The sequence below is a fragment of the Atractosteus spatula genome, chromosome 21 (genome assembly GCF_055471065.1).
Source record: "Atractosteus spatula isolate fAtrSpa1 chromosome 21, fAtrSpa1.hap1, whole genome shotgun sequence".
Taxonomy (NCBI): domain Eukaryota; kingdom Metazoa; phylum Chordata; class Actinopteri; order Semionotiformes; family Lepisosteidae; genus Atractosteus; species Atractosteus spatula.
The window spans coordinates 7,071,132-7,088,802 of NC_142726.1; the positions used below are offsets into that span (position 1 = coordinate 7,071,132).

General features: G+C 37.0%; 1 protein-coding gene across 1 annotated transcript in view; it reads right to left on the bottom strand.

Annotated features, from left to right (window-relative positions):
- Positions 1-17,671, bottom strand: part of vat1l (vesicle amine transport 1-like) — a 41,980-nt gene that overhangs the window by 22,496 nt on the left and 1,813 nt on the right. Inside the window, exons 3-9 of the mRNA XM_088939213.1 lie at positions 17,471-17,629; positions 16,800-16,868; positions 13,443-13,669; positions 11,122-11,251; positions 6,558-6,773; positions 4,005-4,147; positions 477-580 (exon numbers count right to left, since the gene is read on the bottom strand). Of these exons, the coding sequence (XP_088795339.1) occupies positions 477-580; positions 4,005-4,147; positions 6,558-6,773; positions 11,122-11,251; positions 13,443-13,669; positions 16,800-16,868; positions 17,471-17,629 (1,048 nt within the window). The remainder of the gene's footprint in view (positions 1-476; positions 581-4,004; positions 4,148-6,557; positions 6,774-11,121; positions 11,252-13,442; positions 13,670-16,799; positions 16,869-17,470; positions 17,630-17,671) is intronic.

Sequence of the window (17,671 nt, forward strand, 5' to 3'; positions counted from 1 at the left end):
ACAAATAAAACAATACAAGTATTTAGTAATTTTGGAGACTGGCATAAAAACATGTAAGTAATTTTAAAAAAAATGACTTTCAAAACAAACATTAAAAAGGGAACGAGAGGACAAAAACAGCATATAAATATTATTCAGTACAGCAGTTTCCAACTACAATCCAGCAACATTCTCTGGCTTCATGCAATATTCTGCTTATATGCTTAACATTTTACAAATGAGTACTGATAGGAATCATTGTAAAGAAGCATAATAAAAATGTAATAAAGAGTAAAGACACTTAACATTCAAAGTATTATAAACAACTAAAAAACACCATAGATTTATTCATGGTATTGTTTGAATACCATAAATTCACGTACTTTATCTACGGTATATGTGTTCATCATTGTTTTTAGTTCAGTGCATGTTTAAATTGTATAAATCTATAACTCTATCTAATAATCTTTGTCTGTGTCGAGATTTCCCATACATACCATACAGGATGTAAGTTCCCAGTGGTTTTAGGAGGCCTAACCCTTTTCCAGTGTTTTCTCCACATAAACAGTCCAGGACAATATCTACTCCTTCTGGGGAAATTCTAAAACACATAGGCATACATAATTATACCTCCTGCTGCTTTAGATTTTATTTATTGAACATGCTATAATTCTACAACTAAAACAAGGAAATTATATAACACAGTATGACATGATATATTTTGATTTCCAGAACACTTTCGATAAGATCTCTGATGCTCAAATTAAAAGCCATAAGAATCCAAGTACAGTAGGTTTGGATCAATAACTGATTAACAAAAAGGAAACAACATCATCTTAAGGGGCACAACCTCTAATAGGGCATACAGTATATAACACAGTGGTATGCTCCAGGGATCCATTTCTGCTACTCATCTCTATCAGTCATTAGATTCTGATAAAACATCAGGCAAACACAGAAACAGCAGAATGAATTATGGTTTGGGCACATGCATTCGAAAAGAAACACACTAACGGTAGGAATTACGGTAGACTTTACAAAGGGGATGTAGCCATTTATATAGAATCTACACACAGAAGAATGCTTGTGTATATACAGTACAGTAGTACAAAGTTTGGAATTTAAAATCGATGATGCTATGCTCACATTTTACAATGTGCAGGTAAAATCTAAGAAAATTGGTCTGAAGAATGGACTCCAGAGCCAGGCATAATATCAGTCATGCATTTATTATTCAGCAATCATGAAGAATAGAAAAGTATTTCCTCCTACTATGAATACACAAAGGGACAGCTATGAATGAGTCTGTTAGATAAAAGTAATTTTGATTTTTTTTTTCAAAAACAACATCAAAGATAAAGGGCATCTGACTCAGCCTCGGAAAATAGATCTTTACCTACACATCAAACTGTAATTTTACAGGGGTGGGAGTTTATATCCCACAGTGTACTTTTCTGTCTAATGCATTTGTTTTAATGAAAGTATGAGTCAGCTCTTGCTGGCACACAATAGCCATATCAATTGACTCCGTGACCAAGCTGAAGGTTTTTTAAATCTCTTAGAACTGGAGACTTGCCTCAATAACAGTGCAGTACAAATACTGGGAGCTAAATGTAACATTATAAATCAACTGAAATGCTGGGTAGTATTTTGTATTCCCTTTAAATTGTCCTGGAATTGAACCCAGGGTCCCAGTGCTGAGAACTGAACACTGTGCCACCATGCTGCTATTTTAATAATTTAATAAATAATCAGAAAACCAAGTTACATTATACCATACACTTACTAACTTATTTGTTGGTTGTTTCTTTTTACCAATTATAGGAGACATCTGAGGCAAAAACCTTTTCTAACAATCTAGTCTATTATATAATGAGAACCACACCTTACACAGCCTTGCCATAAGGAGTACAGAGCGGTAGAATAATAAATACCTACAAATACATAAAAAGCAAGATCACATGAGAATTCTTTCACTGCAAACTGCATCACATGCTCTTGTGAGGTGGATTAGCATCTTACGGAGTTCTCTGTAAAGTGTTGTACTCATCCTGTAAACAAAATTAAATGTAGACAACAAAATGGACTTGGAATGACTTAGATGATCAAGAAATAACACTGTTTCTTTAATATAAGCAGAGGGAAGAATCGCAACTCTACTGTATTAGTATTACTTTACAAGAATGAAAGAGCTGGGATTCCAAGTTGACGATTAAGCAGTCTCCAGCCATTTCTAACAGTGAAAAATGTCTACTCTGCCAAACTACTCTACAGTCTTGTGATACAACGGCTTGTTGTACCAGGAGTGACTTGAAACCAATTTAATTTTACTTAAGCTATGATCCGGAGTGGAATGCGGAGATGAAAAGACTTAATTAATCGCCTTTTCCATTGGATATTCCTTTTTTCCTCAATTCAAGAAAGAACTACATAGCTCAGCACATCCACCAGAGGCTCTTACCACGTCATATAGAACCTGCATAAAAATTCAGTAGTTTTCATCCAGAAAATTTTCCAAATACCTTTCATTTGTATTTCATGCTTCTTTTGTATTTTAATGATATCACTAAAATCTTCCACTCATGGAACTGGGACTGGGATATGGAACTGGGTCCCTTATTTTGCTATAGAATCCAACAGCAAAAAGCTGGAGCTACAGTATCTATGCATCATAATTGGCTTCTAGAATAATATGAAATATTAATAACATGAATTGTCTTTATACGAAATTACAAGTTGGATTATCTCCAATATCCTTCAAGAACAACATAACTATTTCCCTGGATTTTGGTGACATTCTAAGACATTTAGATCTGTAAGTGGAATTATTCTCCCTTATCACAGTGGTCATCCTAAATCCTCAGGAAACCTTTTGAGCATCGTAAGACTAAGCATTTCAAAATGAGGTTAATCCACAGATCATCAGGGTCGGATGCATTCTGTCTCGTATTCTTGGATCAAGTCCCTGCCTTCCTATATAACCATGCTTAATCTTGTCCAAATTGCAAAAATGCTCCAAATTCACAACATCCCTCACAAACCTAGTACTAAGATAGTTGTCTTTCTCTCTGGTATATCATTCTTTTTGGTTTTTTTCAAATTCTTAAGTTTCAGAAATGTATTTTGTACCTATATACATTTATACCCATAGCATTGCAGTTATTTCACATGCAAAGACACAGAAAGTAACTATATTCTATGAGGTGATCTTCATCTACTATACGGTACATCTTCTGTTGACACCACATGCACATAAAGTGTTGGAAATCTGAAATTAAAATTCATCTGTGACTTCTTAAACTGTTGATGCCCGTTTCCACTTTATATGTGGACATTTTGAAATGATAAACTTTATTATTTATTTTCTTACTCCAGTTTGTAAGGTATGTACGGAATCCTACGTACAGAATCCTACAAATGCCAACAGAATCTGGTGAAGCCATGATGTAACAAACTACTTAGAAGTGAAACGTTAGGGCTTTGTAAACCAGGTCCTTTGAAAACCATGAGATCTCAGCCACTTCAGATTTGGCTTCGACAAGGACCTGTCAGCAAAGCACCAATAAATACTGTATATTTCATTCTCCCAAGGAGAAATGCATGTTGCCATGGAAACAAGTGCAATACAAGACCAGAGAAACCAACAGCTAATCACAGCACTTCCACTCTGGGCTTGTTTGGTGTGTCGGTGTGGGCAGCATCTCATCAACGTCTTCCTTCAAATTCTTTAATTTAACATTTTTTAATTACCGATCAGGGAACCGATTTCATTTATACCAAAAAAGTGTTTTTTTTTATCTTTTAGTAGATAAATTGCAGGCTTTCATAAAATATTATGTGCTTCATATTTTTCAGCCATCTTATCTGGAAAATGAGATTGTGTTGTATCTGTAAAAATTCTACACAGTATTTCTCCAAACTGCCATATAAAAAAAAATCACAGTAGCATATTGTACAGAGGGAGCATATAAAGATCATTCCCAGAATCTCTCCTGCATCCCAAAGAAGAATATCAGGGTTCTCACTTTTTAACTTCTTGCACATAATCGGCATTTCTGTCGAACAAGTGGGTGACAGAGTCTTTGATGGCTTCGTGCTTGAAGGATGAGGCTGTCCCAAAAACCATAACATTGTTTACAGTAGAGCATAGCTGTGCCACAGCTTGGCCCTGGAAAACACACACCAAAGACAACAATTAGCACCTTTTAAAACTGCATGACAAAAACAAAAAGGATGTTTAACTTCCTATATAGGTTAAGCCAACACCCTGCTTGCTACCAAACATAGTACACTCAATAAAATTTAAGAATATACAATTGTAAACATAATACTGTAAATAAACAACCTCCATACACTCGGCTCTCATCTGAGTTTAATATAGACATGTGCTGCATTTTGATCTTGTTACTGGGCTGTTTGAACAAAAGGCTGTATAAATTTTGTTCGGTTTTTCTTTATCCCACTTTTAGATTTTGTTTCTATATCACAGTAATAAGATTCTTCCAATAATTAACTCACTGATCCTCTGTATTGCCAGTGCAGAGAAACTGACTGAAACTTGCTCAGACTCCTACTGTACCTCTCATCCAGTTTTCATATATTCTTGCGCAGAACTGATTCATTTCCGAGATATTATGACTCATATGTTTGTTTCGGGGGGAGCTGGGGGGATGCACATTAAGATCTTATACTGTATATTGGGTGTCACAAAAGAGGTTAATAGCCCATAATCAAAACCAAGCCTGTGTCTTCATCTTAGCAGCAACACTGCCAAGCAGGGTGGTTAGTTTGTTTATGTGCCAGTGTTTGGCATTTTCCCTTGTCAGTTCTTACTGAGCCCTACAAAATGCCAAGCATCCTCAAACAAACAATAACACCTATATTCCTTGCAATTGTGAGTGCATGTCAAATCCCTACAGTAATTACTTAATCATTTTGAAGGGGAATAATAGTGCATCTTATATCATCTTAATACGTGAAGATAATGCAGTACATGCAGTACTGGATGTATCTTAGAAATCACAACTAAATGTACAGAATTATGTTTACCACAGTTTCAGAAAGTTCATGCATATGTTAACAGGCCATGAATAATATCCTGGATGGTCCTTTTAAAAAGCAAAAGAAAGCTAATTCATACAGCAGATATCTAATGCCATCAGAGATATCTCAGTAATAATTCCAAAGCTCTTGGCATGATTAATGTCTCCATCATCACAGACATTATCAGCCCAAAATACTCTACACAACACAAGCTGTTGTGCTACGCACAATAGGTGCTACACACTACTTGGCACAGACTGCTGACCACATTTGGAAAAACCTGAGATCACAGCAGGTTAATACTGTATATGACTGAATATAAGAAATCGCTAGGAAATTCCCTGCAGAGCAATTACACTGCTAGTTCTCTTTAATTATTAAGATACAGCATGCTCAACAATATGTTCTACAAAACAGGTTTCAAATCACATCAAAAAGGAGTGCAATACATCCATGTGAGGGGAGTGTGATGGTTACAGTATGTGTGTTATATAAGAAAGTATTGGATTTAAACTGACTGTTGAAATGGGGGTGAAAAAAGAAGAATCTCAAAAACATATGCTTTGCCCTTGAACGAACCTTCTGGTTTCAGCCAATTGAAAGAATCAATAGTACACTGTTGTGACATACTGTACTGCCAAAGACACTTTAATATCTGCTTCTCCGAAGTACAGAAGAGGAGATTCTCAAACAGAAAGAGAAAGAAATCAAGAATTCTTTGTGACAGAATTACACTGCTTTTAATTATTAAGAGATAAAGGATACCATTATATTGGATTTTATTCTATACAGGTATAACTACTATCTCTTCTGTGTTCATAATAAGTGCTTTTTTACTTTATTATTAATATTTGGATTGTAATCATTGTCCATCATGTCACAAAAAAATGCCTGTTCTATCATCTCAGTAGATGATTCTCATTTTTCTTTAAAATACAGCTCTGCTGTACACTAAAAGTGTATAAGAATTTTGACTTCTTCTCTATAAGGTTCTACATCGCTTGGCACCTCAGTACCAAGTACACTAATTATCTTCCTACTCCCCACCTCACAGCCCTCGTTCACCTGACTCTGGTCTCCTCTTTGTCCTCCAAGCTTGACTATATACAATGCATGACAGGTCCTTCTCTTGCTACGTCCAAGAGCTCTGGAATTCTATCCCCAGGGGTATCAGAGAGTCACCTTCCTTAAGTGCTTTCAAATCCAGAGTCAAACCCTTCTTCAGAAGGGCTTTTACTTAATTGATGTCAGTGTCTGCCCCTTTGAATATTCTACTGCACTCTAAGCCCTTGGTTTTAATAATAATAATAATAATAATAATAATAATAATAATAATAATAATAATATAAAAGGCTCAATTTGAAATATAAAGCTGTTGTCTGTTGTCTAGGTTTTCTCAAAACATGTAAACATGTAATGGTATATTGGGATCAACACCTCACTGTATGCTTCAATTGCCATTCTGTTTTCATATCAGCAGACTCATTACCATGACAACATTTCTTCCATTGATTTTGATTTCATTGCAGACTTACCACACCTCCCCCTGCGGAGTGAACCAGTACGGACATTCCCTCTCGGAGATTGGCCACTTCGAAGAGCATCATGTAGGCAGCCACAAAGTTCATGGAAAAAGCAGCAGCCTCCGGAAAAGTCATGTCGTCGGGGATCTTGTAGACAAATTCAGCGGGAGTGCATACCACTTCCGCCCAGGCATTGTAATTCACAAAAGCCATGACTCGATCTCCTATCTGACAAAAAGCAATCCATTCAGACAGTTCATTCAGGGGGCAGTGAGTGTACAGAGGTCATCATTATGTATCAAATTATTCTGATTTGCTGTATGTTTCACCTGGTTGTTTTGAAGCCTTGCAATAACAAATCTTGTGAGAAACTACTACCCCCAAAACAGTCTTCTTTCAGTCTCAATTAATTAATACACTTCCTGAATATAAAATATAATTCACTTAAATACCTACAGTACAAAGCAAGAGGAAAATGTCCTACTGTATACAAAACTAGCAAATGATACTTTACAATAAAACATCTACATTTAACAATACAACCACAGATCCATTCAAACCTCACTGAAGTGAGTCTGGTTCCTAAAAGGTTCTTAATGAGGCAATGCTTTAAAGTATCAGGCACCCCGCTGTCTTTACAGACCAGAGTATGGTGTATGGTACTCTGGGCAACAGTAGAGTAGTACTGTACAACAAGTGGCCACAGAGAAACCTAAAATTATAACCTAAAACCATCTGCATTGGATGTGTTCCTTAGCAGAATCATCTGGATGTAATCTGTTGAACATGCTTTCACATAATATTCACAACTCTCAGTACAGAGACTTTCATTTGCTGTCTTAAAACTGTCTAGAATTGAGAGATCCATTTCAGTGTCACACAATTCTGCTTAAGCCAGTATATTGACATAAAATCTGTACAGATTTGTATCATAAAGAACTGTATGGTAGATAACAAAGCAAGGCTACAGTACAAGATTAATATGATGGGTATTTTAAATGCAAAAATAATTTAAGAAGCAACACCAAATATTATTTACAGATCTGTCTAAACCAGCCATGTCTAAATGTAAGCATTACTGTAGTTTATGGCTATATATAGTGAATGGCATCACACTAAAACAATCAAGAAACACTGTTACTTTGCTGGATTAATCTGAGTTGCAAATTGCTGATTAATGAACACACATAATCTCATGAGATTAACCATTTTTCTCTGCGGGGTTTAAAGGATATTCCTTTGACACTGTTTTAAGGAGATAAAACACTCGTCACACATAACGAAAATAAGGTGTTTCAATTAAATTATAGTCTGAAGAAATTTGCAATCCTGTTTGATGTCTTAAAAACACAGCCTTCATTACCTTGCTAATGACCTCATACCCATAGCAAGGGCCTAGTCCTTGCACATAAACAGTGCTACTTTAATGTGTACAACAGATTATGACAGATTAGTACAGTTTGACCTGTGACTTTGTCCAGTGTTGACCTCTGTGTCACTGTCACAAATCTCTAAAACAATGACTTGTCTAATGAAGGGAGCACACAAGCAGGTGAATTAGGCTTGTAACTACTCTCTATGGTAGTCTAAGGGTATAATTGATAATTAACACAAGTTTAAAGACAGAATAGTTTAGCCTGAGGGCTCCCTAGTGTCTTAAGCAGTAAGAGTGCTTTCTCAGAGCACAGTTTGAGCTTTGGAATTGATTGATTTTGGAGACATTGCAAGTATGAGTCTGGTTCATGTTACTAGCTGACTGCTTTCTGAGAAACTCAAGGCTCTCAAGACGTAGCAAATGTCCTCTTCTCTTCAGGTCCGATGCAGTTTGCAGTGTGTCAGAAATGCTCCGCAGGTGGGCATGTCAGATGACAACATCCACATGTCTTGTTCTCTGATAATGCGTAAATGCTAATTGCTGATGAGTCAAAATCGGGTGGGTATTCAATAAAAAAATACATGGAAAATCCATTTTTAAAAATAATGATTTGATCTGTTGATATCAACATTTATAAGGTTTTTAGTTGCCTTAATTTCATTCGACTGAGATAGAAATGTTGAAAAAACTGACAGGCAATGACCAAGGTTTTATACTATTGGAGGTACTTGTTAGTCAAGAGGGTTTTTCAAGTTATCAGCATTAGCATTAGTTCTGGGATTGTAGGGGAAATGTTTACAATCAAAAAGAATATTTGCTCTGTTCTTTTTTATTCCCATGATATACACAGCATTTTAAAATCATAAGAAATGAAATTAAATTAAATCATTTGAGGCTTATACTGTATTAAACCCATGGCAATGATGTGATGATTGTTGGATATTTTGTGATCTTTGTACGTTGTAACAGTACAAATACCTGGTATCTTTAATACGATGATGAACTTCACATACACTTGCGCTTCTGTACACATATTTTGTATGCACAGAAAAAAATCTACTTGTGCATTTAATTGACTGATTTTACCAAGATGAACCCAAAAGAATCATACAGTATATTCTTGCAAAAAACTACACTGGTTTTAAAAATGATCTCTGCTTCTTGAAACTGACCATTACTGCTCTTCTTATATGGAAAGGGAATAAATGTTAATGAAAATCCTTCAGAGAGAGGCTTCCAAGAAGATACAGGAATAATTATATCTGTTTGGTGCCAATAACTACAGAAACAACTCTGTAATTACCAATAAAAGTTCTAAGGTATCACACACTGTTTCATTAGTAATATCCTTATCTGTTATCAAGCATGGAAGGAAAATGCCTTTTTAATAATGAGAACTGTAATAGAAAAGGAACAGCCCAATGAATTTGTTATAGTGAGCTAATGGCAGCTCCCTCATAGCCCTTCATTGAATATGTTAAATAGCACTTCATTTGCTTAATTTAGATACTGAATAGGAAGCTACAATTTGTAGTAGTTTGCGAAAGAAAAAAACTTAGTGTGAATCATTGCATGAATAATTCTAACACACGGCATCCAAGTCTTACGCAATAATGACTGAAGGTGTCAGAAATCAATTTTTTTAAGATGAATGGAGAATAATTTTCAGCAGTGATGGAGTACTTTGTGTTTTATACAATTTTGCTTCAACGAACTACTGTATATCATCATGCAGTTGTTTGCAAGATATAAACTGTTTACCTCACACAATACACAAAACGATGCATGGAAAAGAATTTGTTTTCTGTTTTATTTCCACTCCTTTCCACAGATTCTGCTACAAGAAAAATAAAATTTGACACAGAATAGTGGCAAAATGTTTTTTTTTCATTATTGGCAAATCTTCATTAACTTAAAGTATGAGGCATTTATAGTATTTTTCTTTTTGTGCTTGCTCCAAAAATCACGTGAACTGCATCTTTTAGTAGTCCAATTCTGAATCTTATTTTGCATGGAAAACTTATGCATAAAGCATAAAGACCCAGTTCTCAATCATAAAACATTTTTGTGTCATCATTTAATTACCACACAATGCTTCAAAATTAATCCTGGTAATTTTGTATTTTGTAGTACAAAAAGAATCCTTGGATCTTAGCAAATGTCCAGAGTTAATCTGATTATATTAATGACAAAATACACGTGACTATGAGTAAATTAAATTTGATTGGTAAATGTGATGGATTAGATAATATAACTCTTCAAACCGGCTGCTCATCTGCAGTTTACCCTGAGTTATTGTGGACATATTTTTGAAGGTTCAGACCACTGTGGATTAAAGTTTACCAACCTTGTTTTTTTTTCTCTCCCTAACAGTCAACATTGTTAGAATTGCAGAAAATATTAGTGGAGGTGAAGAGAAACATATATACTGTACATATTCCAATTCCTGATTGCACATACAATGTCTGACTTTTACAAAGTAGTGTATATCTGTATATGCATGCCAAAAGACTTGACTCATGTTTGCCTTTTGCCCCAAGGGTAAGGGTACAGTATGAACCGTGGATTTCTGGATTGGTTGATTGAATAGCCTGCTCAGAAATCAATTCTGTTTGATTTCCTTAGCAACAGTCATCTGACTAAGACTTTTCAATTTGAACTCTTATCTTTCTGCAGCATGTTCTGAACATAATTTAAGTGAAGTCCTGAATCACTGCTTAATGGCTTTAATAAAACATCTTAATCCTGTAATTAAATCCCCATCTCTTTGACCCACTTAACTTCTTCAATACTTTGCAGTACTTAAGTTAATTTGAAAGTTTTTTTTTTATTAGAGTGGATTTATCAGAAAATTAAATACAAATTCCCACTTTAAATATATCATATTTCGTACTGTAATGACAATATTTGATTAATTGTGTGATTTTACATATGCACACCAATTTTAAATTAGTTAACAAAGGAAACAGAAGTGGAAAGAGTGTGTCAAATCTGAATGTGAGATGAGCTTTGCAATTTAATTTTTATCATCATTTCTTTTTTCATCACATTCTAAAATGTAATATTTCTTAGAGACGTTGGCTCTTTATTAACAAACAATAAGCCCATTTCTGCCCCTACATGCTTGCCAGAAATGTCTGCTGTTGCAATAAGCCCAACTAACGGATTTGTGTAAAAAATATGTTTAGGTTTTTTACTCACCTCAAATCCCTTGGTATTTTCTCCTAGAGTTTCAACTATCCCAGAGCACTCAAATCCCGGAACAAGAGGCGTTTTAGGGGGGTTATCGATGTTTCCTTGCCGAACCATCAAGTCTAAGAAGTTCAAGCCACTATAAGAAAGAAAAATCAGATTGCTCACAACTTCGAAATCAAGCACAAGCAGCACCGAGAGAGCACTAGTGCAGAAGTGATAGCCCATTATCACAGTCTCCTAGAAGCTGCCGTCTGAAATTATGATGATGCAGGCCTAGTTACCCATGTCCAGAGACCCACAGCATGGATACAGCCTTTATACAACAGAGAGAGACATTTCTGCCAGAACACCATCCATCGAGGTCTCATCCACACATAGAATCCTTTCGCAGTACTTACAGTACTGGATGCCTACTTTTGAAGAGCAACTCATTACCTGTGCTTATTATTATTACATTATTATTAAAATTGATTAAACAATTTACAGGTAAGATAAAAAAAAAGCTAAATGAAGTGATGCGTGGACAAAATCAACAACTTTAGTACAGGTCATAATTATTTGCACCTTTTACTTTGCCATTCAGATGCATATGTATTTTCCCATTTCTAACTGAGACTCTGTAGAGCACTTCACATTACTCCTAGCCAATTAAAAATGTTACAATTCCAAGGACACTGTGGGATAAAGTGGAAAATGTGAGAAAAAAATATATATGATGATAATAGCATTCTCTGTTGCAGAATGGTAACTAACTCTTACCATTGAACCACACGCTGCTTATAGAACAAAGCATTCTAAAGCTTAATGATCACGAAGACTAATTAATTTACCAACAGTAAATCCCCTATTACTTGATGTGAGCCAAGTTTTCCTTGTAAAACCTATGTGTGGGAATCCATGGACAATGGATTACTGTTTATTACCATCAGCGCTCACAGCGAAGCACTTGAGCGCATTGCAAGCATCTTCATATAGATGGGGAAACATGAAAAAAAAATCACAAACCTTTACAGGGAATGTAGCGTATGCAATATTGCTGTCCTCTCTGTCGGAGAGAAAACCAAGGCATTCATACATGCTGTAAACTCACAGCCCTTAGAATGATGGGAATCTCACTTCACTAAAGACTCAATTATATTTTCTGCTAATGTTCTTGAGTTGTTAGTGATCAAGTGATGTCCTGCAATCAAGATGTACTTCTCAGCGTCTCTGGGTTTCTACTGAAATCACTGATATCCAAACCTCACTGTCTCTGTATCAGATGAAACAGTTTTTAATTATTTGGGGGGTGGGGTTAATACTGCAAGCATTGTCTGACATTTGCAAAATTGATTTTCCCATTACAGAAAAAGCAGATGAACGTATCGATTGAAAATTACAATAACATGCCAAGTGTCAAAGCGAGATCTGCGCTTTGTACAAGGTAAACTAACATGAGCTCATTATCGAAACAGCATAACTGCAGCACGTATGGATCAGTGATTCAAAACAAAATGCTGGCTTTTATTGCGAGATGTTTTGCACAGCGCAGGTTATAGATGATACTTGGGACGTGAACGAAAATCAAAGACATCAGAAACATTCTTAAGTCTTTTTTATGACCTGTGCTACTATTTTCAAGAGATCTTCTACTAATAAAAAACAATTTAATCACGTAACAATTTGTTAGAATTAGAATATTGTAGCAATTGTACTTATTTGGAACTTCGGGAGCACTGGAAAAATCACGTGTTTTAGCGCATAAATTAGTAAAAGAATGCTACCAGTCCACAAAGATTCCGTATGCTACTGTAAGCATATTGGCACTGGTTACATACTGCACAATATTTCTGTCCTGTCCCTTCAACGCTCTAACTGTATTATCAATGATTATATTCTAACTTGAAATTTCTATACATAAAACATCCCTGAACGTTAATGAATACTGTACTCCGGAACGAAGACAAGGTACATCTCTAATTTACCCTTACAGCCCTATACAACCTGCATAAAGAATGTGTTGTTTGCGGGCGTGGTGGTATAATTCTATTTTTTGTCCCCCACATGTGGACTCCTTCTATTATATTATTAGGAAGGATGTTCAATTTTAAACTTAATTAACCTACGACCACCCATTTCCAATGTCATTTCGCGGTCTGTCGGGTACAAGTACATGCGCAAACTTCGGAGTTGCTCCGATAGTGGTGCAGCCGCAGGAGCCGCTAACCTGTGGTGCCGAGCGCACAGTTACAGCACGCCGGTTATCTGTTAAACGACGAGTATGAGGGTAAAACGCTGCGAGTGTTGTTGATTTTCTGTGTGGATTTTAAAAAATTCAATCAAATTACCAGGCTTTGACGCGGATTTTGACCTCCCCTTCCTGAGGCTCGGGCATCGGCTTCTTGGTGACCCGGAGTTTGTTAAGCCCCCCGAAGCCCGTCAGCACCACGGCTCGCATCTCCTTAGTGTCTGCAGCCGCAAGGACAGTGTCCTGCTCCTTGCCTCCATTCTTCTCTATCATATGCTCCGTCTCTTCTGTTTTCTCCGGTCCTTCCTTTGCCATGTCTACTATGGGCTTCAGAAAATAGAAAAGATGCTCAGGAACCACTGGGCGCCTTCAGCTGCTATGGTATTCCTTTGTGCTCACCGCAATACTCCTCGGCTGTAGCGCACAGAATGAATGTGTACAATGGCTGAACGGATTTATTCCTCCTCTCAGATACAGCAATTTACCGTAAAACTGAAGATAAATGTGCAGGTCAAAAACGCACCTACCACCTAAAGAGAATCAAGAGGAAACACCAGTCTTTTGTCTCCCATGTGGAAATTTAACATAATTTTCATTAGCTGCTCAAATATCGCAGTACAATAGTACGTCAGTTCTGTCTAGGCGTTTTTCCCATAGTCAGAACTGCCGTTTTTGTTCCAGCTTACACGTTACAGAGCACGCTTCTGCAAAAACAACATTGTGCCCAACTGTCTAGTTTCTAGTCTGCGTTTTTCGTTATCTGTTCAAAACTTCAACTTGTCTTTATTACTATGACGCTTAGATGTATTTGAATGCATGACATTGGCAGGTTCAGAAACCACAATTTGATGTTTTCTACCCAAGGCACCATGAATGGATTGAAATTGCCATTAATTAGGGATTTCTAGTGGAGTGATAGGGATATTAAACAGGTGTGTTCTTATAGGCGTGAACCAGTTCCTAGACTGCATTTTACATCTCTCATTCACTATTAAGTAAACAACATACTAATCTATTTCATTAAATGAATGTTGCCCTTAATGCCTCACTAGATAGTATCAAAAATATGTTTGTGGCACACTGGAAAAATAACATCTAGCAAAATATAGCACCAATGTATACAGAGGGGTTGAGTGCAGCTTATCTTTGTTCCATGGCAATATTACTACTAGTAGTTAAGCTTACTGTTGTTCTCAAAAGAGCTACATCCCTGACAGAGCTCATCATCACTAAGTGATGCCTATGGCAGCAAGTCTTTCAGCCCAGCGAGGCTGTTTCCATAGCAACGCCATTAACTAAATAAATATGGGCCCACGCATCTGCACCTAGGCCGAGAGACTCAGAATATAGGTGCATGTTGAAGTCTTGAAACATACTTATACATCACGTACAATAAACCTGTCCGATGTCAAAGCTCAAAGAGCATCTGAGCCTGAATTTGGACTTGTATCTTTATTTGCCTAATGTTGTCCACAGTAAAAAAAAAAAATGTTTCTACAAAAAGTTAGGCAGACTGAAGAAAGTCAAGTGTCAAGTGTAAATGTATTTACAGTGTATACTCTAAGAGAGCAGTAGGCGGAGACAAGATGGCAGCTGTTGTCTTAATTATCTTCCTCAGGAGATGGTGGGGCATGACCTGCCATCCTCCGTCACCTGACCAGTTGAACCACAACAACTGGTGAAGTGACACTTAAAAACCAGGAAGTGGGGGCTTCCAGGGTTGTGCATCTGCAGTCTGGAGACTGAGCATGGTGCCAGTGGAAGGATGAGCTGACAGAATGACCAACCAATTGACATGCTGTGGCGTGTGAGTTCTGGACAAGAGTTTTTGATTTTTAGAGAGACAGTATTGTGGTTATGTGGCTAAAGCTGCCTGGCTTTAGAGAAAGGTATCTTAATGTACAGCTCAGGCTCAAATAAGAGGTTGGGTTTTGTTTTTTTCCTTACACTGTAAAAATAAGAAGGCACTGTTTTGATCTTATGGGTGCATCTGTGTGTCTGCTCTACAGAAATCCACCTCTTGAAAACATGCCCGCTACAGCACCCTGCTCCTGAGTATTTCACAATACATACAGTACCTTCTAAAAGATCTTAGACAGCAAAGTTAAAACTTAGTTTTACTTTATAATGTTTTCAGTTTGTGCTGGTGATTATGAAATTAATCTGCCATCTACTCGTACCACAGAGCTGGGTCTCATCAGCCTATTGGTCCCATTTTCTTCTCCAGTTTCTCCCACTCAGAATGAGCTGGATCAGTAGCTGTTGTCAGTATCTGGAAATGTATTTCACATAGATTTTCAAAATGAAAAAAAAAACACATTCAAGGTCAGCAGGGCACTAATCCCGAGACCCCACCCCAGAGTCACGTGGCTTCAGGGATCTGAGCACACAAAAACTCACGATAGCAACACTGTAGTGTCTCTTTATTGCAGAGATTTTAAAGGTATTACAACAAAAGGACTCTGAAATATCCTCTGTCACACTACCAAAACCCAATTGCCCCATTAACGACGTGAGGCTCCTAATATCTCCGAACGTTACTCATTGCACCTGTGCAAGACTGTGCACCTTTAAGTAAAATGGTTAATTATCCCTTTAATGGCCAATATTCTAATTACCTCCCAGTGCACTCAATTACAGGTGATAGTCACCGCCTTGTTGTCCTCTGGCAAGCTGGCTGCGAATACAGTCTCTCCATTTTCCAGCCTGCTGCATACACACCTATTTAATTATGGGTAGAAAATTAGCATCGGGAATGGATCAGTTACACCTGTGCACTCTCAACACAAATTATGAGTGAGCAGCCAATAAAGATGGAAATGGCAGAGTTGTATAGGGTGCCAGCCATAAAAAAGCAAATAGATTATAAATGCCCTGCATTTTATAAATAATGGAAATACTAAAACCATTTCCAGAAAACAGATATTTAAAAAATTAAAACTGCATTGAAGGATATGTAAACGTATCACTGTTATCTTGTGATCATCTTCACATTTTTGTGCACCAAAATACAAAGAAATATTTACTAAAGAGTTTCAATTTAAGCATCTGAAACCTATTACACATTATCAGTCCATTGAGAACTGAGAGAATCGCCTACCAACCCTTAAAGCAAAATGATGACCAGAGCACAAGAGCCTATAGCAGATCTGAAGTGGATTTTGAGGAACCTGGAAAATGATTATAGCTTACTCCTCGTTTCAAGATTGTGCTGGAATTGAGGTCGTGGGTTGCTTACATCAAAGCCCACTTCAAACCCCGGCTTCCTTCCAAGTGCTAAGACTGCAACAAGCAAAGCCCATGTTGCTGTCAGTCCCCAAATTACATATGATTTGCCAGACTCTGTGTCCAGGTAGGTAAAGAAATGAATGATCCCAGGTGAACCAGGAATGGCCAGTGAAAAGTGGTGAGCTGGATTTATAAAATAGTCCAAAGGAACAGTAAAGACATCGCTCACTTCTTCAGGGTTTGGCCGAACCTGGAAAGAATCCTCAATGAATCCCACTACGGGTGTCACAATGAATTTCTGAAAAACAAAACAATTTAATAAAGGCAGTGGTCTATACAAATATTAAAAAGTTAAACAGTTTTCCCGCTGATAAAAAAATATTAGAACTGCTTAATAAATTCCATCAAGACTTCTCGACATCTGTGATCTGAGATCCAGCTAACAAAGCAGTCTGTACCAACTGTGGTGCAGACTATGTCAGTTTTAAGAATAAGTTAAAAGATATGTTTCCTGTCTATCTGGATCTGTGTGCTACAGGTGGTGCCAGTCGGTTGAGTGGACTGCAAAGTTATAAAGGACAGATGTACAAAAATACTAATATTGAGTTTTACATAAAAGATACCACCCTCCATTTTTATGAATACTTTATTCAATTGTCTTACTCTGCAGAACCATTCTCACAGCATGTCTGCATTAAGTAGTAAATGTGAATCGCAGACACCATTTCTGCTAATGCTGGTACATCACAGGTGGAAACACTAGGAGAACCACAAAACAAAAGTAATTGTCACTGTGCAAAAAAATGAATGTGTTCCTTAAGACAACAGTGAAGAGTAACTGCACTGAATAGCTCGCTTGTCTGAGGAAATCAATCATTATTTATAATAATAGGTGATTACCTTTGTCATAACTGGAAAAAGCCTGCAGACAACCTCGACCTGATCAGGTACCAATCCTATCTCCTCTCCAGTCTCTCTCAGTGCTGTGTCGATCTCATTGCGGTCCTTAGGTTCATACTTCCCACCTGGAAAGCACACTTCACCACCACTGGTGTTCAGCTAAGAGAAAAGAGGTGTTACCAAATTACTGGATTGGGTTAC